General features: G+C 25.1%; 4 protein-coding genes and 1 long non-coding RNA gene across 5 annotated transcripts in view; 1 reads left to right on the top strand and 4 right to left on the bottom strand.

Moving 5' to 3' along the window:
• The window catches only part of LOC145941927 (uncharacterized), a 244,271-nt gene that overhangs the window by 20,999 nt on the left and 199,828 nt on the right, over positions 1–23,444 (top strand). The window lies entirely within an intron of this gene.
• LOC145941307 (uncharacterized) lies at positions 6,447–7,617 on the bottom strand. Its single transcript, XM_083047360.1, has 4 exons — positions 7,493–7,617; positions 6,833–6,901; positions 6,630–6,716; positions 6,447–6,539 (listed from the first exon to the last, which is right to left on the bottom strand). The coding sequence occupies exons 1-4, from the start codon at positions 7,502–7,504 to the stop codon at positions 6,480–6,482; spliced, it is 228 nt and encodes a 75-aa protein (XP_082903486.1). The 5' UTR covers positions 7,505–7,617; the 3' UTR covers positions 6,447–6,479.
• Positions 9,499–17,875, bottom strand: LOC145942108 (putative gustatory receptor 28b). Its single transcript, XM_083048593.1, has 9 exons — positions 17,855–17,875; positions 15,646–15,714; positions 11,377–11,697; positions 10,814–11,085; positions 10,440–10,598; positions 10,112–10,364; positions 9,859–9,927; positions 9,655–9,744; positions 9,499–9,567 (listed from the first exon to the last, which is right to left on the bottom strand). Exons 1-9 carry the CDS (start codon positions 17,873–17,875, stop codon positions 9,499–9,501), a joined length of 1,323 nt encoding a protein of 440 aa, XP_082904719.1.
• LOC145942107 (uncharacterized) lies at positions 18,005–19,342 on the bottom strand. The gene is made up of 6 exons (XM_083048592.1): positions 19,308–19,342; positions 18,949–19,098; positions 18,601–18,853; positions 18,390–18,458; positions 18,177–18,266; positions 18,005–18,073 (listed from the first exon to the last, which is right to left on the bottom strand). The coding sequence occupies exons 1-6, from the start codon at positions 19,340–19,342 to the stop codon at positions 18,005–18,007; spliced, it is 666 nt and encodes a 221-aa protein (XP_082904718.1).
• Positions 21,308–23,365, bottom strand: LOC145942105 (uncharacterized). Its single transcript, XM_083048591.1, has 7 exons — positions 23,351–23,365; positions 22,704–22,825; positions 22,196–22,351; positions 21,870–22,125; positions 21,663–21,731; positions 21,463–21,552; positions 21,308–21,364 (listed from the first exon to the last, which is right to left on the bottom strand). The coding sequence occupies exons 1-7, from the start codon at positions 23,363–23,365 to the stop codon at positions 21,308–21,310; spliced, it is 765 nt and encodes a 254-aa protein (XP_082904717.1).

Raw genomic sequence — 23,444 nt, 5'->3', positions numbered from 1 at the left:
GACCATTTTTAAACCGGACACATAAGCAATTATCAAAAGCGGTGTTAAAATAATTTGAATATTATTGGTCATCGCGCGTACTACTTTGATTCCTTCGATTGAACTGTATTTCGTTTGCCAACTGAACGGCCGCGTTTCACCAAATGATGACGGTAGTGAGTATTTGTATATATATAATGTCAGAATACTTAAGATTATTAAAATAATCGATCTGCTAAAATTTGCCGCGATATATTTAAATAGGTCACAACGATGGATATGGTCTGTTTTTATGAAAGCTTATGTAAATATGAGTGATGTTACAAATACATTTTATCTTCGTTTTTTGTCTCCAAAGTTTGTATAATACTATGACATATATACATCTAAAAATTTTATCAAGTAATAAGAGATATAAGACTTTAATATCAATTTAAAAATGAAATGATAGCAAAAAAATGATCACAAAATTATGTTTTTGTTATAGTTGTAGAAATCATATTATTTGAACAAATAATTAAAATTGATTTTACGCAAAAAATAATTTTTGTGAAGAAAAGATAAGGCGGATACACAAAATTGACGTGGAAGTAAATTAGAAAATATTAATCTTTTATTTTGCAACGTTCTCTTTCTCGCTCTAACGAGATAATATTAATTTTCACAGAGCACAACTATACAAAATTGAGTGGAGAAATGTAATATAATCGAAAAGAAAATGATTCTTGTGCAAAAGAAGTCAAAGATGTAAAATAAAATCTTTTTATGTCGTTTTGTTTTTCAATTTTATTTTAAGGGTTGAACGATTTATGATATATTTACGAGCTACATAATTGAATGGTTTAATTTGTATAATTGTCAAAAATATATTCAGATTACATAACGCCATGTAATTATATAAGTTTTTATATACTATATATTATATACATATTATATATATGACATATGATATATTTTATAAAGTATTACATATTAAATATAATGTGTCCACATAGAATCAATCAAATTGTTTCAGCATACTATGTTTATTATAATTTTTAAAAAATATTTACTTATTTGTATGCGCTTGTATTAATATAACTAAAACGGTGGCAATTGAAGCAGTAAACTGTAAAGAAAGAAAGAAAGAGTAATTTTTTATTATAAATTAACTACTTGTAATGAATAATTATATCATTCTAACACACATACTTTTTGAAGGAATTTGAAACCAAATTGAAAGAGTCCAAGTCCGCAGAATCTCAATGGCGATTGAATTATAAGTAAAAGTTGTAGAATCTATATTAATTCAAAGGATTATTTAATATATATGTTTTCGATTCTTTGTTTTTATATAATTAAACTTAAAAGTTTATATAAAAGTTTATATTTGGATAACAAATTAATTCATTAAATATTTAGATTTACATTTTCACGAATTTCAACATCGGAATTGGAATATAATACTTCACTTATAAAATTTCCTGTTGCATTTGCCTAAAATAAGATGTAAAATAAAATTAATTTTTAAAATAAAACTTATTAATATATATATATATGATTTAATAAGTGAAATAATTTTTAAACATAATAATAGAAGTGTAAGGCTCTGAATATGAACTAATAAATATTAAACTTATAAAGGCAAATAAGAGCCAAACGTACTGGATATAAGGTGCCGTAAACAATCATTTATTATTCTTAATTAAACGGCAAATAAACGTTTCGAGCCTTCTATCGGACCATCTTCAGTATATAAATTAGTTGAAAAATTAAAGTAGCGTGTCGTGAGAGCGAACTGAAGTTGTGAATTCATCCATTGCGTTTGGCTCTTATTATTTGCCTTTTTAATTTTAATATTTGTTTGTCAAATATAAGTTTTAAAGATGCATTTTGTACCTTGATGCTAACTTTCTCACATTCATAATTAATGAGAAAGACTTTGAAAACTTCTAACAAAAGCTGTATTAGAAGTGAAGACATATAGAGTGTTGTATTATTATAGGTATAATTGTTGATAAATATCGTATTAAAAACTTCTTGAGAAAGCAACGCTATGCAAGCAAAGAAACATCCCATTTCAAGAGTCATTAGTGCTCCGAATATTGAATCTATTATGCGGCATATTTTACGTAATTCCAAATAAAGATGTCTGTGAAAATGTAATATTAGCTTATTGCGCGATGTGCAACCATGATTAAAGTAAAATAAAATTTCTTACATTATAATCCATATTATGTATCCGTTTTCCAAAGTTCTTGCGTATTTAGATTGAAAAAGTAATACTGAATGTTCCCAAGTCCGTTTCACTATACATTTGTTAGCTTTAGTTAATTTCTGAATGTGTTCATTGATTTGATTAAATTTCAATCCTACATACCTAAAAATTAAGAAGATTAGTCGATGGGTATAAGCAAATATAAGCAAATTCTTGTATATTTAAAAGTTTGAACACACCCAAGCATGCTCATTATAGTTAAATCATTGATAATATTTATATGTATACAATATCTGCGCATAAAAGGAATGTAGATAGATTGTGCAATGTCCTGATTTTCTGGGATTCTCATAACTCCGAATTCCAGTGAAAAAATTATTACAGTTACTATAAACCATCCTAAAATAAGCCATACTGTTCTTATATATAGTTTATAATCTGTGATTGTTCCCAATTTTTCCAATGTTTCGTCCACAATAGTGAGATTCTTTATACAATTTTTAAATGTCTGATAAGAAAACAATATGCAGTAAATGCTAAATTATTTATATTATTATGACAGTGTCTTTTTGTTACATTAATATTATAAAAAAATTATAAATTATGTTCCATTTTACTATTAATTTTTTTCAAATATTCAAGCTGCATTAATATTTTTCTACGTTAAGTTCTTCCTACCTTATCATGATATACCCCAACGATAATTGAGGATAACGCAGTAAACATGTTTAATCCAAACCAGATATGGTATAGAGTAGAGTAATTTTTTATATAAGGCATTACTCCATATATATAGATAAAATAGTAAATTGACCACAATAACAGTATATACAAAAGCCCGAACCATCGCCTCCGGGCACCTGCAGGAAACTCAATCATTCTTAAACCGCACACATAACTGATCATTAACAATGGTGATAAAATTTTTCGAATGCTCATAATGAATGTTACTTTGAACTGCACTTGCTTTGTCAACTATTGCGCTGGAACGAATGAAGTGGAATTCGTAATTTTATTCATTACATTTATGCATAATGAAATAATCGATATACTGAATTTTTCATATTGCAAACTATATAGAAACAGATGATTGGATGCGTCACATGTTTTCAGACAAAATACGTATGCAAATAGTGCGATGTTGTTTTTGGCACTCTTATTTTCCATTTTTTTACTTATATGATTATATGTTTTTATAAAATGATTAAAAGCATCAAATAATGATATATTATGATGTTATAATTTATTATTGATTTTAATCAATATCAACTCTGATAATATAATAATAAAATAATATTAATTCGAGAATGAGGGGAAGGAGAGAAGGAGAAAGGACACAAAGAATAAAAAAAAAATTAAAACTACATAAAAGATTAGAAATATTAGGTTTATATTTTGCAGAAGCTTTTGTAAAATTAATTTTTAAGAAATGTGTCAAGAAAATATTTTTTATTTTTATACATTAATATATATCATCATTTTCTAACAATGTCTATTTGTATGTGCTTGTACTAATATAATCACGACAGTCGCGATAGAAGTTGAGAACTGAAATACAGTTAATCTCTATTTAATATTTTATAGATTTAATTATTTATAATAAATAAGTTGTATGACAATTACGTACTCCGTAAAGAAATTTGAAACCAAACTGGAAAAGTCCAATCCCATAGAATCTGAGTGGCGATTGAATCACTTGAAGTAAAAGCTGTGAAATCTATATTATTGAAATGTATTATTTAATATATATATTTTTTCATAATTCTTCTTTACTTAAATTTACTTAAATTTAAATTACTTCAATTTAATTTTTACTTAGATTTATTTTAATAACTCTACACAAACGTGTACAATAAGACTTACATTTTCACGAATTTCAACATCACAAGTAGAATATGATATTCTATTTATAAAACTTCCTATTGCATTTGCCTACAATTCAAATATAATATGATTTATAATATGAAATACATATTAGTGTTGAATTTTGTTTTAGTAATGTACTCTAAGAATTTTTTAATAACATTAAGCATATAATAAATCGAATTTTATAAATATGTATTTCAAAATTGAATATAGAATTTATACCTTAAAGCTGACTCTTTCACATGTACAATTAATGAGAACAACTTGGAAAGCGATCACAATCTCCCAAAATAACGTTATGATCAAGAATTCGTTCTTTTCATTAATATAATATTTGATGAATATTGTGCTAAATATTACACGCCAAAATGATCCTATAAGACCGAAATACAATCCCATTTTGATAGTCATTTGCATTCCAAATATTGAATTTATTTCGCGAGATATTTTACATAACTCCAAATAAAGATGTCTATAATACGATAGAATATTTAATTGTATTTACTGTAAATATTTAACTATAAAAACTCTTTATTCCTTCTTAAATTTATTTTAACTCTTACATTACTATCCATGTCAAATATTTGTTGTTTATAGTTTTTAATTGTCTGTGTTGACGCGAATGTAACACGTGATCTTTCCAAGCCTGTTTTATTTCACATTCATTAGTCAGCTTTCGAAGATTATCATTAATTTGATCAAACTTCAGTCCTATATATCTATATTTATGTATAAATAAAAATAATGATTATTTATACTTCTAAATCAAGAATAAATTTAAACTTCAAGAAAAAGTTTCAAGTTTTTATACGTAATAAATTAATATTTATAACATAATTTTTTTTCAGAAATTATTGCATATGTTTTTTTAATTTTATATACATACACATACACACACACGCGTATATAAATATGTATGTATACAAATATATGCATGTACTAACCCAAGAGCACTGGCAATAATCAGGTCGCTAATGAAATTAAGATGAAGACAATAAAATAATACAAAAGTCATACTGAAAGCTACTATAACATTATGACCTATTTCATTATTTTTCCGTACAATCTCTATATATGTTATTAATATGGCCACCATGCACCATCCTAAGATAAGCAATACTATTTTTAAATGTAATTTCTGATAATCCGCCGTTGTTCCAAGTTGTTTTAGCGTATCATCGACAAAAGCGATCTTTTGTAGACATTTTTTAAACTTCTGTGTAGTAAAAAGTATATATAATTAAATTTTATTTGCTTGAAAGCTTGACAACTTTATATCTAGTAGCATAATATTAATTCTTAAAGAATTGAATATTATTTTTATATTTTTAATTTAAAAAGCAATAATCTTATTGTGAATATGTAGCGAAAAGAAAGCTTTGCTAATAATTTTCACTTCTGTATCGAGATGCAGAAAATCGTATATTGTTATGACAGTAATTTTTGCTAAATAAATATTGTGCAGCACTGCAAACTATATTATTAAAGAGAATCAAGCTATTAAAGAGATTCTATTTAAATACAATCTAAATTATTTATTATTAATACAAGACGTGATATACCAACATTTTCTTACCTTATTATAATACACTCCTGAGATAACTGACATTAACGAAATAAAAATGTTCAGACCAAAGAAAATGAGAAAGTCGACATTGTAATGGATTATGTGAGGTAATACTATACGTATTAGTAAAAAGAAATAAATCGACCAAAGTAGCAATATATACAGCAGAGAAAATCGATCTTTCCGGCGACTTGTCGAAAATTCGACCATTTTTAAACCGGACACATAAGCAATTATCAAAAGCGGTGTTAAAATTGTTTGAATATTATTGGTCATTGCGCGTACTATTTCGATTCCAAACTATATGTACATATTTCTTTTGCGGACTGAACAGCCGTGTCTCTCCAAATGATAATGCTACTGAGTATTTGTAACATCGGAATACTTAAGAATATTAAAATAATCGATCGGCTAAAGTTTACAAGCCGTGACACATTTATATGAGTCGGAATAATGGATGAGACGTCTCTTTTATAATGCAAATATAAATGTTATTCTTAATATACTTAATTTTTATTTTTTTCCAAAGTGTTTATAATGCTCTAATACGTATCTAAAAATTTTATTAATTAATGAAAAATCAGTAATTGAGTTTAATATTTATTAAAAATAAAATAATAGAAAATACAAAATATGATTATACATTAGATGTAGAAATATTTTTTGATTAAATAAAGGTGTAACATTTAGAATAGTTTTCAAAGACTAATTTTTGTGAAAGGATATATGGCAGATAAATAAAATCTACGTAAAACAAAATGCCTCAAATGGTATATTTTATAAGGTATAATATTATATATTAAATATTATATATCGATAAATCAATCAAATTTTTGTTGCATATTATGTTATAATTTTTTAAATATGTGTTTACTTATTTGTATGCACTTGTAATAATATTACTAAAACAGTAGCAACAGATGAAGTAAACTGTAAATAGAGAAAGAAACACTAGTTTTTTAAATTTTTATGGATTTAACTATTTTTAATGGATAATTAATCATTATAACATATACATACCCCTTGAAGGAATTTGAAACCAAATTGGAATAATCCAAGCCCGCAGAATCTCAGTGGCGTTTGAGTCATAAGTAAAAGTTGTAGTATCTATATTTAATTTATTGTATTATTTAATATAGAATTCATGTTTTTGGATCTTCTTTTTACTTAAATAAAAGTTTATATTTTGATGGCAAATAAATACATTAAAATTTAGGACTTACATTTTCACGAATTTTCACATCGCAATTAAAATATGAAAATTTACTTATAAAATTTCTTGTCGCATTTGCCTAAAATTTTGATATGTAAAATAAAATGTATGTTATTTTTTAGCTTATATTTAATTCTATATATATATGTGTATATATTCTATATATTTCTATGTATTTCTATATATATATATTTTATATATATATATATATATATATTCTATATATTATATATTATATATATGTAAAATTTAATTAGTCAAATAATTGTTATAAATAAATTTCAAATATAAATGCATTTTTTAAGCGTGATACCTTGATGCTAACTTTCTCACATTCATAATTAATGAAGAAAAGTCTGAAAATTACTAAGAGGAGCAGTATTATTACTATAAAGACATATAATGTTTTATTATTATTGCTAGCATATATATAATCTTTGATGAATATTATATTAAAAACTTCTTGAGAACTCAACGCTATGCGAGCGAAATAACATCCCATTTCGAGAGTCATTTGTGTTCCAAACATTGAATCTATTTTCCGAGATATTTTTCGTAACTCCGAATAAAGATGTCTATATAAACATAAAATTAATATAAAATAAACATAAAATTAACTTATGGCGCGAAGTGCAGTTATGATTAATTAAACTGATTTAAATCCTCTTACATTACAGTCCATATCATATATTCGCTTCTCGAAATTTTTGCATATCTATATTGATGGAAAAGTAATACGGGATGTTCCCAAGCCTGCTTTATTTTATGTTTATGACCATGTTCTATCAATTCCATCAATTTCTCAAGATGCTCGTTGATTTGATCAAATTTCAGTCCTACGTATCTAAAAATTGAAAAGATTAGTATATAGTTATAGGCAAAAATAAACAAATATTTTTGTATACTTAAAAGTTTGAACTAACCCAATCATACTTATTATAGTTAAATCGCTTATAATATTAATATGCATGTAATAAATGCGCACCAAAGGAATGTATATAGCTTGCGCAAATTGAATATTATTGTTTTTGAAATGTTGAATTTGTGCACAAATTATGAGTATGGCTATTATAAACCATCCTAAAATGAGCCATATTGTTCTTGTACGCAGTTTGTAATCTGTTATTATTCCCAATTTTTCCAATGTATCGTCCACAAAGTTGAGGTTCTTTATACAATTTCTAAATGTCTGATATATGAAGACAATATGCAGTAAATTAATGATTTATATTCAACAAATAATATTGACAATTTTAATCTAGTCTAGTAATATAATCATATTATTTTAAAATAGATGTAATATAAGATGTAAATTTTTCTATATTTTTACATTTATTATTTTAGGTTTATTTTTTACGTTTATCATATTTCAAGAAATGATTGACCTTATATCGAACATATTATCAGTCGTACTATCAGACGCGTAGGAGAAATAAAATTTGTTAATAATTTATGATATATTAATATGCTGAACTTATGATTTTTTATAACAGTATTTTTTTGTTACATAAATATTATTAAAAAGTTATAAGTTATGTTCCATTTTACAATTAATGATTTTAAACATTCAAGCAGCACTAATATTTTTAAGTTCTCCCTACCTTATCATGGTATACTCCAATGAAAATTGACAATAATGCAGTAAATATATTTAGTCCATAACAAATATGATATAGGGTGGAGTAATTAATTACGTAAGGTATTACTCTATACATATAGATAAAATTATAAATTGACCACAATAATAGCATATACAAAAGACCCAACCATCGTCTCGGGACACCTGTGGGATACTCGATGACTCTTAAACCGCACACATAACTGATCATTAACAATGGCGATAAAATTTTTTGAATGCTCATAACGAACTGTAACTTCGAACTTGCTTTGGCAACAATTGCGCTGAAACGAATGAAGTGAAGCTTCGTAATTTCATTCATTACATTTATACATAATGAAATAATCGATATACTGAATTTTACATATTGCAAACTATAGAAACAGTGATGTTTGGATATATCACATGTTTTCAGATAAAATACATACGATTGCATCGCAAACACCGATGTTGTTTTTAGGACTTTTATTTTTTATTGTTCTACTTATATGATTATACGATACTATTACACGCGATTAAAAGCATCGGCTAATGAAATATTGTAATATTGTATATTCTTATTTATTAGAATCATTATTAACTCTGACAATATAATAATGTGATTGCAAAAAAGAAGGAAAGAGAGAAAGAGAGAGAGAGAGAGAGAGAGAGAGAGAGAAAAAGAGAGGGGGGATTACAGAAAGAACAACGTTGATAACATATTTCTTTGTAATATGACGGTAAAAAAAATATTTTTTGATAAAATTATTCGATATATAAAATTGCAATAAACAGAAAGGATATAGAAAGTAGAGATAAAATGAACATATAAGTACAGAAAATGTATAAAATTTAAATTTTTTAATTTGTTATATTTCTTACAATGGCAATAATTTTTATGACAATTATTAGTTTTGAACTTCACAAATATACAGTTTTGTTAATAATATTTAAGAGAAATCGTTTTATATATTACAATTCGAATATTATTTTTTGTCAATGCTTTTTGAAAAATTATTATAATGTTTATATAATGTATTATTACAATATATTAATTATTTGTAATGTATTAGTTACTTTTAAAATGTTTGTTTATTTATGTACGCCTGCATTAATAAAACTAGAACGGACGTGATAAGTGAGCTGAACTGCAAGACATTAATTTTTTAAAAATAATTATTGTTTTAATTGTTCAGTAAATAATTATATGTTTAAACATATATATATTTACGTACCTCTTGAAGAAATTTGTAGCCAAATTGGAAAAGCCCAATTCCATAGAATCTAACTGGCATTTGTGCAATTTGTAACAGAAGCTGTGATATCTACATTAATAAATCATTCAATATACAGATTTCTTGGTTCCTGTGCATCTATTTAAACTAAAAAATTAATATATTTTTTTTTATAATGGATAGTAAACTTATTTTAAGACTTACGTTTTCACGAATTTCAACATTATAAGTGGAATACTGCATTCTGTTTATTAAATTACTTGTTGCATTTGCCTTAAAGTTTAAATAATGTTTAAATAATGAAAGTAAGTTTAAATAATGAAAGTAAAGTTTAAATAATGAAAATCAAATTGAAACGTTACTTTTAATTCAGCCATAAAACTTAATCTTTTAAATGTCAAATAATTGTTGAAAAGAAATTCCAAATAGATGTATTTCAAGAACACACATTCAATACCTTTGCGCTAACTGTCTCGCATATGTAATTAATAAGGAAGAGTTTCAAAATATTTTGAAAAATCCAAAATGCAATTATGATAGTGTACAGTATTCTATTATATTCGATAAAATTGTTTATCAGAATCACGCTGAATATTTCACGCAAGTCGAGCGTTAACCAAAAAAAAATGCATCCCATTTTGAAAGTCATCTGTATTCCAAATATCGAATTTATCTCACAAGATATTCTACGTAACTCCAAATGAAGATGTCTGTGTATAAACGCAATATTAAATTTTACTGTGTAAAATAATCACGATTGATGAAATTTACATAAGCTCTTTTACATTAAAATCCATGTCATCCATTCTTTGTTTGGAGTTTTTGGAAATGTATGTTGATATGAAAATAATACAGGATTTTCCCAAGCTCGTTTAATGCCGCATTTATCTTTTGATATATTGACGAGATATCCGTTGACTTGATCAAATTTTAATCCTACGTACCTGAAATGATATAAAAGAAAATTAATGATGAATAATGATATATTATCAGAGCAAATACATATGCACTGTTTATATGTCGTATACATTAGAATTTTGAAAAATTCTGAATAGAAATTTATGACAATATAGTCTCACGAACTATACGCATGAACTGATTTATACGCATAATTTTCCTAGAATTAATTGTATATATGTGTAAAAAGATATGTACCAACCCAAGAATACTTGCAATAATCAAATCGTTGATCATGTTAATATAAGTGCAATAATTTCTCATAAAATGAATATATAGAGTTGTTAAAATGTTATAGTTAAATTCAATATTCATCCATAGTGCCATTCCACAGTTAATGAGTATGATTATTGTGAACCATCCTAAGACGAGCCACACTGATTTTTTATGAAGCTTATGATAATCTGTCGTTATTCCAATTTCCAGTAGTGTATCGTCGACAATATCGAGTTTCTTCAAACAACTATTAAATTTCTATCAAAAAGAGAGAATTTAGAAAGTGGATAAATTAATGCCATATCAAAAATTTGACGATCATATGTATCTATAATAATATAACTTATAACATATATAGGTATTTGTCGCATTAGATGGAATACTTCATGTTTTTATGACAATTTGTTTCACTTTATACAAATATACATATATAGAAAATTATAAATTAAAACTTTTATAAAATTATTTTAAATATAGAAGCTATTAAAGTATACAATAAAAATAATACATGATTATATATAATACGAATATATATCAATATTTTCTTACCTTATTATAGTACATTCCAAACACAATTGACAATAATGCTATAAGCATATCTAGCCAAAAACAAATAAGATATTCGGTAGAATAATGTATATCATTTATATAAGATATTATTGTAGAGTTTAAGAAGAAGTGGTAAATTAACCAAATTAACAGCATGTACGAAATACTGAACCATGATCTTAAATGACCTATAGAAAGCTCGATAATCCATAATCTTAAACCAAACACATAACTGATTATTAACAGCGGCGATAAGACTTCCCGAATGCTCTTCATTATAGCGCCGTCTCGATTGCGAACTATACTTTCTTTGCTATTAAGCTGAAACGTGATGATAACGGATCTTCGTAATTTCAATTACAACACTTATACATAATGAAATAATCAATATATTGAATTTTACACACCTTATTAAAAAAAGGCTAGTTGAACATATCGAGTGACATGAAGCAAATATTCGATGTTTAAAACACAAACATCGATGTTGTTTTTGATGCTTTTATTTTTTTTTCTTACTTTACTTTTATGATTATACGGTATTATTACGCGTGATTAAAAACACCATCAAGTAACAAATGTAATAATATCGATTTTAATTAATATTAATTAATATAATAGTAAAGTAACAAATGCGTGAGAGAGGGGGAGGGGGGGGGGGAGCAATCTTGACATGTTTCTTTTTCAACATAATTGCAAAAATATTTTTTGATTAAATTTGATATATAAAATTATTTTTATGTATCAGAAATAATTTTTATGGAAAAGAATATAGAGATGAGAGAGATATATAGAGACATAAGAATAGAGTACAAGAACTAGTTTCTTTTAATTTAAAGCAATTTCTGTAAAAATGATAAATATTAATTTTAAGCATTAATATAGAAATGAAAAAATATAAAAATAATCTAGAAAAAATCATGCTATGATTACATAGTTACATGTCTACATTTGTTTAAAAATTATTTACTTGTTATATTAGGCATGACTTTTGCAATTACTACAAACGTATTTGTATAATCTTGTGCTAATATAATTAAAACGGTCGCAATATATTTGAAGAACTAAAAAATAAAATAATTTTGTATTTTATACAGTTATTGTGAATAAGTGTTTAAATAATAAATATTTACGTGTGATCATTACCTCGTATAGGAACTTGTAGCCAAATTGAAAGAGTCCAATCCCATAAAATCTAACTGGTGCTTGAGCCACTTGTAATAAAAACTGCGAAATCTATGTTAATTTATTGAATTGGTTAATATATATACATTTTATATATTAATATGTATATAGGTATACTTTTTTATATACATATATATACTTTTATACTTTCGTTTTCTCGTTTTTAATTTAATTTAATTTAAATTATATTCTGTTTTAGTAATATTCAGTAAATATATATTTTAAGACTTACATTTTCACGGATTTCAACATCACAAATGGAATATGATATTCTATTTATTAAATCTCCTGTTACATTTGCCTAAAATTGACATATAAAATTAAAGTTAAAATTAATTTTATAATCTAGTTACGTAAAACTTTAAAAATATTATATAACATTTAAATATGTGTTAAAATTAAAATTTTAAATAAATACACACATTTTGAATTTGAATACACTTGTGTCTATACCTTAACGTTGATGCTCTCACACATGAAATTAATGAGAAGAAGTTTGAAGAAGAAAATGGAAAACCAAGATAAATCTAATAAAATATACAGTATTTTGCTATTTGTATAATTGTTGTCAAATGTCGCGTGGAAAGTTTCACGAAGAGTTTGCGCTAACCAACAACAGTAACATCCTGTAGAAATTGTTATTCCCATTCCGAATATCACGTCTATCTCATGACATATTTTACGTAATTCTAAATGAAGCTGTCTATGTTTTAATATTAAATATTAATATTTAATATTAAATCTACAAGGTTGCAATATTTTAATAGAATTTATACAATATAAATTCTCTTACATTATAATCCATATAATCCATTCGCTATTTCGAGTCTTTCCAAATTTGCATTTGTGTGAAAGCGATACGGGATTTTCCCAAGCTCGATTTATTGCGCGTTTGTTATCTTTTGTAAAATCCAGAAGATATTGGTTAATTTGATCAAACTTTAATCTTACATATCTAAATATAAAAGAGATTAATATGTATATTGGTATGTATATACTTTAACTATACATATATTATTAGCAATTATATGATGCACATATGTAAAATATAAAATTATTAACTAACTCAAAGTGAAATTAATACCTTTATATTTATATATAACACATTTCCATTAATTTAGAAACTTTTTTGAATCTGCTGTAAAATAATTTTTTAAAATATGAAATGTGTACCAATGTGTACCAACCCAAGGATATTGATGAAAATCAAAATGCTGATAAAATTAATATGGCTGCAGTAATTTATCATAAAACTTGTATAAATAGCTTTTGCAGTGTTAAATTTATATTCGTTTTCCAACCGTGTAGTTTCCAAAAGAGTCAGGAACGTGACTATTATAGACCATCCTAAGACGAGCCATAATATTCTTATATGCAGCTTGTGATAATCTGTTGTCGTTCCGACTTTTTCCAGTGTATTATCCACAATAGTAAGTTTCTTCAGACAATTTTTAAATTTCTGTTGTAAAGAGGAGCAATGCATAGTCGAGAAATAATTAATTTTCCGAAAATTTTAGCTATCTTATGTGTAATGCATTATTCTATTTTATAAAGAGATATAATAACATATAAATATTATTTTTTATATTAAAAAATAATTTGCTAAATATGTCAAAAAAGAAAATTTTCTTAATAACTTTTAGCGCATTAATATTTATAATATATTTTATATGATAATTTTTTACGGACAAATAAGTCAAAAATATATTATAAATTAAAAATACAATTACTATATTTTAGTTACTGAAACGCTAGATCATTTTTAAATAAAATCGAAATCGCTAAGCATCTCTGTGCTAAGATTTTCTTACCTTCTCGTGATATATTCCAAAAGCAATTGACATTAATACTACAAAAATATCCAGATAAAGACAAATATGATACGTCGTATTATAAATAATGTGAGATTCTACTGTATAACTAAAGAGGAAATAGTAAATCGACCATAATAACAGCATGTATATGAAACTGAACCACGGTCTTGAATGATCTATGGGAAACTCGATAATTCTTAAACCACACACAAAACTGATTATCAGAAGTGGTGTTAAAACAATTTGAATGTTGTTAGTCATTGCGCACACTGTTGCAAACTGCATTTGTTTTGTCCTAACCAGATGCTTATGCAATTGCATCATATAGTAACGAGATAGTGCATCTTTGTAATTTTCGTTGAGGCACTCATAGATATTGGAATAATCAATCTACTACAACTACCGCGAATTCTCGAAACAGAAATGATAAATATGTCATATTCTTCTCCCTTTAATATAGATATTATTGTTGTATTACTTTCTTACTAATATTTCTGTTTTTATGTATTTTATGTGTGTACTTTAATTATTATATGTGTAAAAATATTATCAAATAAGGACATAGTATAGATTTTATAAACGATATTAATTATATATTAATATTTCTTTTATTACAATGTGTAAAAGTTTTTCTTAATAAGATATGTAGAAAAATGTGCAATTTTATATAAAAAATAATTTTATTGAGAAAAAAATCTAAAAGAAGATATGTATATCTGCATGTAGTTCATGTTCTGCCACATAGTAATTTCTTGCAATATTATTATAAATATACATTTTAAGCTCCAAAATATACAATTTTGTTAAAAAAATTAAGAGAAATTATTTTATATGTTGTACATATCTGTTATACAATCTTAACATTATATTTTTAATTAATGCTTTCTGAAGTTTTTTATACAATATAATTATTACAAAGTATTCATTGTCAATTTTTTAAAATACTTGTTTATTTATGTACGCCTGTATTAATAAAACTACAACGGTCGTAATCGATGAGATGAACTGAAAGATATTAATTTTTTTTTTAAATATCTATTACATATTTAATTATTCGTAATATAGATAATTATATAATTATATAACATTTTATACAACTTACTCCATAAAGAAATTTGTAGCCAAATTGAAAAAGTCCAATTCCGTAGAATCTGACTGGCATTTGTGTTAATTGCAATAGAAACAGTGATATCTATATTAATATAATATACTGTTCAATGTGAAATCATGTTTTATTTTAATAAACTTAAGTAAAAGCTATATTAAGACTTACATTTTCACGAACTTTAACATCATAAGTAGAGTAAGGCATTTTCTTTATTAAATTTCCTGCTGCATTTGCCTGAAATCGTGAAATGCAAAATAGCATTTGAATGTGATTGTTTAAATTTAACCAAAAAAGTTATATGTAATTATTATTTAACAGTTAAAGAATAGTTGAAAAATATTTCCAGATAAATACATTTTAAGGCTGAATGTAAAATTAATACCTTGATGCTGACTGTTTCGCATACATAATTAATGAAGAAGAGTTTCAAAGCGTTATGACAAAGCCAGATTAATATTATAATAGTGTACAGTATTTTATTAGATGTGACATGATCATTGACGAGTATTACGCTAAAAAGTTCACGCAAGTCGAGCGCTAACCAACAAAAATTACATCCCATTTTAAAAGTCATCTGTGCTCCAAATATCGAGTTAATTTCACAAGATATTTTACGCAACTCCGAATGAAGATGTCTGTGTATTAACGTTATATTAAAGTTTACAGCTCAAAATAATTACGATTGATAGAATTTATGCAAAGTGTCTTACATTACAATCCATGCCATCCATTCATTGTTTGAAGTTTGTGAAAATCTATGTTGATGCATGGAAATTTCCCAAATTAGTTTTGTTCCATGTTTGTCATCTCTTGTTAAATCCAAAAGATGTTGGTTTACTTTATCAAACTTTAATCCTATGTATCTATAAATGTAAAAGAAACTAATTGATGTAATGTAACAAGTAACGTGTAAATTTATTATCATATCTTGTGAGTTAACATATCGATATTTTAAAAAATTTTAAAGAAAGTTTATATTTTTTATCCATTATACTATAGTTATATAAACACATATTTATAAACACAATTATACACATAATTATGTTAGAATAATTTTCATATATATAAAAAAATGTACCAACCCAAGAATACTTGCAATAATCAAATCATTGATCATGTTAATATAAGAGCAATAATTTCGTATACAGATACTATATATAGCTATATACATTTTATAGTTAAACTCAGTCTTCAACCAATATGCTACTCCGTAGCTCATTAATATGATCATTAGGAGCCATCCTAGGATGAGGTATATTATTATTTTATGTAACTTGTGGTAATCTGTCGTTGTTCCGATATTCAGCAATGTATTATCGACAATATCGAGCTTCCTCAAGCAATTTCGAAATTTCTGTCACAAAAAGGCAATGCAAGTGAACAAATTAATATTTAGTTTGACAATTCTATGTATGATGATTTTTTATAATTAATAGTTATTTTATAATTTATAGTTTATATCGAATGTAGCTAATAGCGCTAACTATTAACGTAATTTTTTCAGAGAAAAATTGAAGGAAAATGTAAATTTAAATTTTATATATTTTCTTATATATATATATATATATATATACATATATATTCTAACATGCAATATAAATTATTATTAAATATGCAAGAAAAAAATTGATCAATAATTTATATTACATTAATATAATATGTGGAATATCGTATGTGTCTATAGTAATTTGCATTGCTAAACGAAGAAATTATAAAAAATATTCAAAACTTTTTAAGCAACTTTAGATATCAAAATTTTATAGTTTAAATACACATAAATGTTTATTATTATTAATAATAACAAATAATTAACATTTCTTTATAATACATACCTTATCATGATACACTCCAAATACAATTGATAATAATGCTATCAAAATGTCTATTGAAATGCATACAAAATATTCAACATGATAATGTTGATGAGTAAAATAAAATATTATAGATTTAAATAAGAAATAATAAATTGACCAAAGTAGCAGCATATACAAGAGACTAAACCATACTCTTGGATGTCCCATAGGAAATTCGATAATTCTTAAACCACACGCATAACTGATTATCAAAAGCGGTGATAAAACTGTTCGAATGCTTTCAATCATTGCGCACACCGTTGATTCCGAACTACATTTCATTTCCCGACTGAAAGGTTGCGGTGACTTCACCGAATAATCGTGTGTATGATAATGTGTGTACCTTTATAATTCCAATTAGGGCACTTACAATTATTGAAATAATCGATCTGTTGAAGTTTATATTTCACGATAAATTTAAACAGTTTGGATAATGAATGACATCTTGCTTTTATATGGAACATATAAAAATATAATAATATATATTATTAGATATTTATAATGGAAATATAAACACTTACTTCTTGATATACAAGAGACATAACTATATTTTTGTGTGTTCTATAGAAAATTCGATAATTTTTTCTTTTTTTTGTCTTCCTAGTATATGTATTTGTACTATGATACATTATTAAAATGTATAAATTATTGACAATGTATTAATCATTTCTTTAAAATGTTTGTTTATTTATGATCGCTTGTATTAATAAAACTACGACGGTCATAACCGATGAGCTGAACTGAAAGATATTAATCTTCTTTTTAATCTTTTTTTAAAATATTTATATATCTATATATTTTATTGTTGGTAATAAATAATTATGTACATTTTATACAACGTACCCCATAAAGAAATTTATAGCCAAATTGGAAAAGTCCAATTCCGTAGAATCTGACTGGCGCTTGAATTACTTGCAATAAAAGCAGTGATATCTATATTAATATAATAAACTGCTCAATATACACATTTACAATTTTTTATTTTTGCTCAAAATTAAAACATTTATTTATTTAAAAAATTCGGAATAAACTAATATTAAACTAATATTAACTTACATTTTCACGAATTTCCACATCACAAGTAGAATACGGCATTTTCTTCATTAAATTTCCAGTTGCATTTGCCTGAAATCGAAAAATGCAAAATAAAATTTGAATGTGATTCTTTTAATTTAATTAGAAAAATTATATAAAATTATTCTTTAAAGATAATTATTGAAAAAAACTCTAGATTAATACATTTTGAAGTGGTATACAAAATTAATACCTTTGTGCTGACAGTTTCGCATACATAATTAATAAAGAAGAGTTTCAAAACGTTATGACAAAGCCAGATTAGCACCACAATAGCGTATAGTGTTTTATTAGATGTGATATAATTGTTGATGAGTATTACGCCGAAAAGTTCACGCAAGTCGAGCGCTAACCAACAAAAATTACACCCCATTTTAAAAGTCATCTGTGCTCCAAATATCGAGTCAATCTCACAAGATATTTTACGTAGTTCCGAATGAAGATGCCTGTGTAAATGCTATATTAAAGTTTACTGTTCAAAATAACTGCTGATAGAATTTACATAAACTCATTGATAGAGAATTTACATAAACTGTCTTACATTACAGTCCAAGTCATCCATTCATTGTTTGAAAGTTGTGAAGATCTATGTTGGTATACGGAAATTTTTGTTGGTTTTGTTCCACGTTTATTATCTCTTGTTAAATTTAAGAGATGTTGGTTAACTTCATCAAACTTTAATTCTATGTATCTAAAAATGTAAAAGAAAATTATTTAGTGGTATAATGTAACAATGTAAATTTATTATCATATTTTGTGAGTTAATATATCAATAATTTCAAAAAAATTTTAAAGAAAGTTTATATTTTTTATGCATTATAATTTATAATATAGGTTTTATAAATTTGTACATATGATTATATTAGAATAATTTTCGTATACGTAAAATAATGTACCAACCCAAGAATACTTGCAATAATCAAATCGTTGATCATGTTAATATAAGAGCAATAATTTCGCATAAAGATAGCACACATAGAAATTAATGTATTATAATCGTTTTTCGACCCGGTTTTCGACAAATAAGCTGTTCCATAGCTCATTAATATGATCATTAGGAGCCATCCTGAGATGAGACACATAGTTTTTTTATGTAACCTGTGATAATCTGTCGTTGTTCCGATATTCAGCAATGTATTATCGACAATATCGAGCTTCCTCAAGCAATTTCTAAATTTCTGTCGCAAAGAGGTAATGCGGATAGACAAATTAATACTTTGATATTTTATATACGATCTTTTATAATTAGTAATGTAGTTATTTAATGTAGTTTATTTAATATAGGTAAAAGCTTTAGCTAATGTAGCTTTTTCAAAGAAAAATTGTTAGATGTAAATGTAAATTTAATATGTTTTCTTATATTCTATATGCAATAAACTATTATTAAATATGTAAGAAAAATAATTTGATTAATAATTTGTGTCGCACTTATATAATATGTCGAATATTTTATGTTTTTACAAATAATTCACGTTGCTAAAATAAAGAAATATTATTTAAAACTCTTTTGAGTGACATACTAAAATTGTATTCAAACACACAATTAAAAAAGGTTGTTATTAATAAGCACTAATTAACAATTCTTTATGTATCATACATACCTTATCATAATACACTCCGAACAGAATTGACAATAATGTTATCAAAATGTCTAGCGAAATGCCTATGAAGTATTTGGTAATATAATGTATTACTATAGATTTTAATAAGAAATAATAAATTGTCCAAAATAGCAGCATATATAATAGACTAAACCATATTCTTGGGATTCCTTCAGGAAATTCGATAATACTTAAACCAGATGCATAACTGATTATCAAGAGCGGTGTTAAAACTGTTCGAATACTTTTAGTCATTTCGTACACTGTTCCGAACCAAACTGCAGTTTATTTCTCGACTGAGTGATAACTTCATTGAATGATCATAATAATGTGTATATCTTTATAATTTCAATTAGGGCACTTACAATTATTGAAATAATCGATCTGTTGAAGTTTACATTTCATGATAAATTTAAAACAGTTCAGATAATGAATGACATCTTGTTTTTATATGGAAAATGTAAAAACATAATTTTATATATATTCATTACATATATTTATAATGGAAATATAAACAGTGTCCTTAACATACAAGAGACATAATTCAATACATAATGCAATATTCTTGCATGTTTTATAGAAAATTTTTTCATTTTCCTACTGAATGTGGTAGCGGTGACTTCATCGAATGATCATGATAATGTGTATTATATTTATATAGTTATAATTTCAATTAGGGCACTTACAATTATTGAAATAATCGATCTGTTAAAGTTTATATTTCACGATAAATTTGAATAATTCGGATAATGAATGACATTTTATTTTTATATGGAACATGTAAGAACATAATTATATATATAATTATTTGTATATCATTTATATATATAATTATTTAATATATGATGTATATATATTGAACAGTGTTATCAAATAATAAAAGATAATGTCTATTTTAATATTAGTTTTTAACATATAATAATGTATCAAACAGTATATACATATGTATATAAAAAAGAATCGTAAAATATCTTTGCTTTTTAGTTACATTGGTAGTAGTTATTATTCTGTTATACATATATTGACTTTATAAAAAAATAAAATTGATCATGTAGAGAGTTTTATGATAACAAATAGAGAAAGAAAACATATTTGATATAAGAATAAAGTAAAAAGTTTTAATTTTTAATTCTATGATGTGTGTTTCCTAAAGAGATAAAAAAATTAATTCAGTACATTATATAGTCGTATAATAACATATTTAGAAATGTTTGCATTACATACCGATTCTTATGGGTCAATGTCCATTTAATATTTTTTATATATTATATTATATATAATTTTTTTAAACATGTTTTTTTAATTTATTTGTGATTGTAATAATATAACTACAACGGTCATAACAGACGTAATAAACTGTAAATGTAGATGAGAATATTTTTCTTTTTTAAGTATTTATGGATTTAACTATTTGTAATATATAATAATTGTAATTGATAATTAATTACACGTACACTTTGAAGGAATTTGAAACCAAATTGGAAAAGTCCAAGGCCACAAAATCGTAACGGCGATAGAGCCAATTGTAATGACAATTGTGTGATCTATATTATTATAATAAATTACTTAATATGCACATTCTTGTTTTTCTGTTATTGAATTAAAAAAAAAACCAATGTCTATTTTTGTCTATAAAATTTGTATTAATACTTACATTTTCACACATTTCAACGTTGCATGTAGAATACGATATTCCATTTACAAAATTTCTCGTTGCATTTGCCTGAAATTGAAATATCTAAAGTAGAATTTAAATCGCTTTTAATTTAGTAATATAAAACTTAACATTATTTTGTAATAAATTAGTCGTTGAATCTGAATTTTGAATAAATGTGTTTCAAATTTGTATAGAAAATCATACCTTGGCACTGACGTTTTCGCACACGTAATTAATGATGAAAAGTTTCAAAATATTATGAAACAACCATGTTAGACATATACTTGTGAACAATATATTGTCAAAACTTATGATATACTTTTGAAAAAATATCAGATCAAATAAATTACTAAGATTTACAGCCATGAAACCAAAGTAACATCCCATTTTAAAAGTCATTTGTACTCCAAATATCCAGTCTATCTCACGAGATATTTTACATAAATCTAAATGAAGATGTCTGTAATACAATATTAATTCTTGCAATGTAAATATGTTATGATCGACTAAAGTTACGTGTATTTTCTTACGTTATAGTCCACATTATCCATTTATTGCTTGAACTTTTCAAAAATTTGCGTTGATACGGATGCAACATAAGATTTTCCTGTTTTATTTTACGATTGTTATTACTTGCCATATCTTGAAGATGTTCATTGACTTCATCAAACTTTATTCCTATGTATCTATATATGCAGAGAAGATTGAATGAATAATGATGTTATTAACAAGTATATGTGCATACATAATTGTACAAATTCTAAAAACAATTGCAGAAAAGTTCAACGTTTATGTATAATAGTACAATTATATATGTATATGCATATACGTGTGCTTAATTTTGCTAATATAAAATTTATATATATATGTATATAGTACAATACCCACCCAAGAATACTCGTCATAGTTAAATCGCCGATAAGATTGATATGATTGCAATAGTTAATCATAAAGATAAGATAAATAGCTGTTGCAGTATTATATTTAAAATAATGTTCCAAATATACGATGTGTATGAAATTTATTAATATTACTAACGCAAACCATCCTAAAACAAGCCGTACTGTTCTCGTATGTAGCTGCTGATAATTTATCGTTGTTCCTAGTTTTTCTAGTGTGATGTCCACAATAGCAAGTTTTTTCAGAGAGTCTCTAAATTTCTGAAACAGATATAATACATTTTGAATACAAATAAATATTTAGAATCTTAATTTTATTCTCTAGTAGCGTAATCCTGCTTTTCAATAACAAATATATATATACATATGTGTTTATAATATATAAATATTTCTATATATATATTTTATATATTCTTTCAAGGAATAATACTATTAAATGTGTCGCCAAAAGAATTTGTTAACAATTCATGTAACTTAGTGTGCAATGTATTTTATGTTTTAATGGCAATTTTTTTTTTTTTTTAGATAAATGTAAGAAATTTTACTTCTCAATTTTTTTATTTTAGACACTATAATGAAAAGACTATTTAAAAATTATTAGTAGAGTGCATATTGCGCTAATATTTTCTTACCTTATTATAATATATTCCAAACACAATTGATAATAACACTGCGAAATAATTCAGACCTTGGAAAAAATGGAGTGTTTTGGAAAAATGATTCATAAAAAACTCTGTTGAATACCATATGAGAAAATAGTAAAATGACCACGATAATAATATGTACAGGAGGCTGAACCATTGTCTAGGATGACCTGTCGGAAACTCGATAATTCTTAAACCAAATACATAATTGATTATTAGAAGTGGCGAGAGAACTG

Source organism: Prenolepis imparis, unplaced genomic scaffold (assembly GCF_030444845.1).
Source record: "Prenolepis imparis isolate NDT839.2.m4 unplaced genomic scaffold, iyPreImpa1.0 SCAF_10, whole genome shotgun sequence".
Classification (NCBI taxonomy): domain Eukaryota; kingdom Metazoa; phylum Arthropoda; class Insecta; order Hymenoptera; family Formicidae; genus Prenolepis; species Prenolepis imparis.
This window is presented reverse-complemented; position numbering and strand designations above follow the sequence as displayed.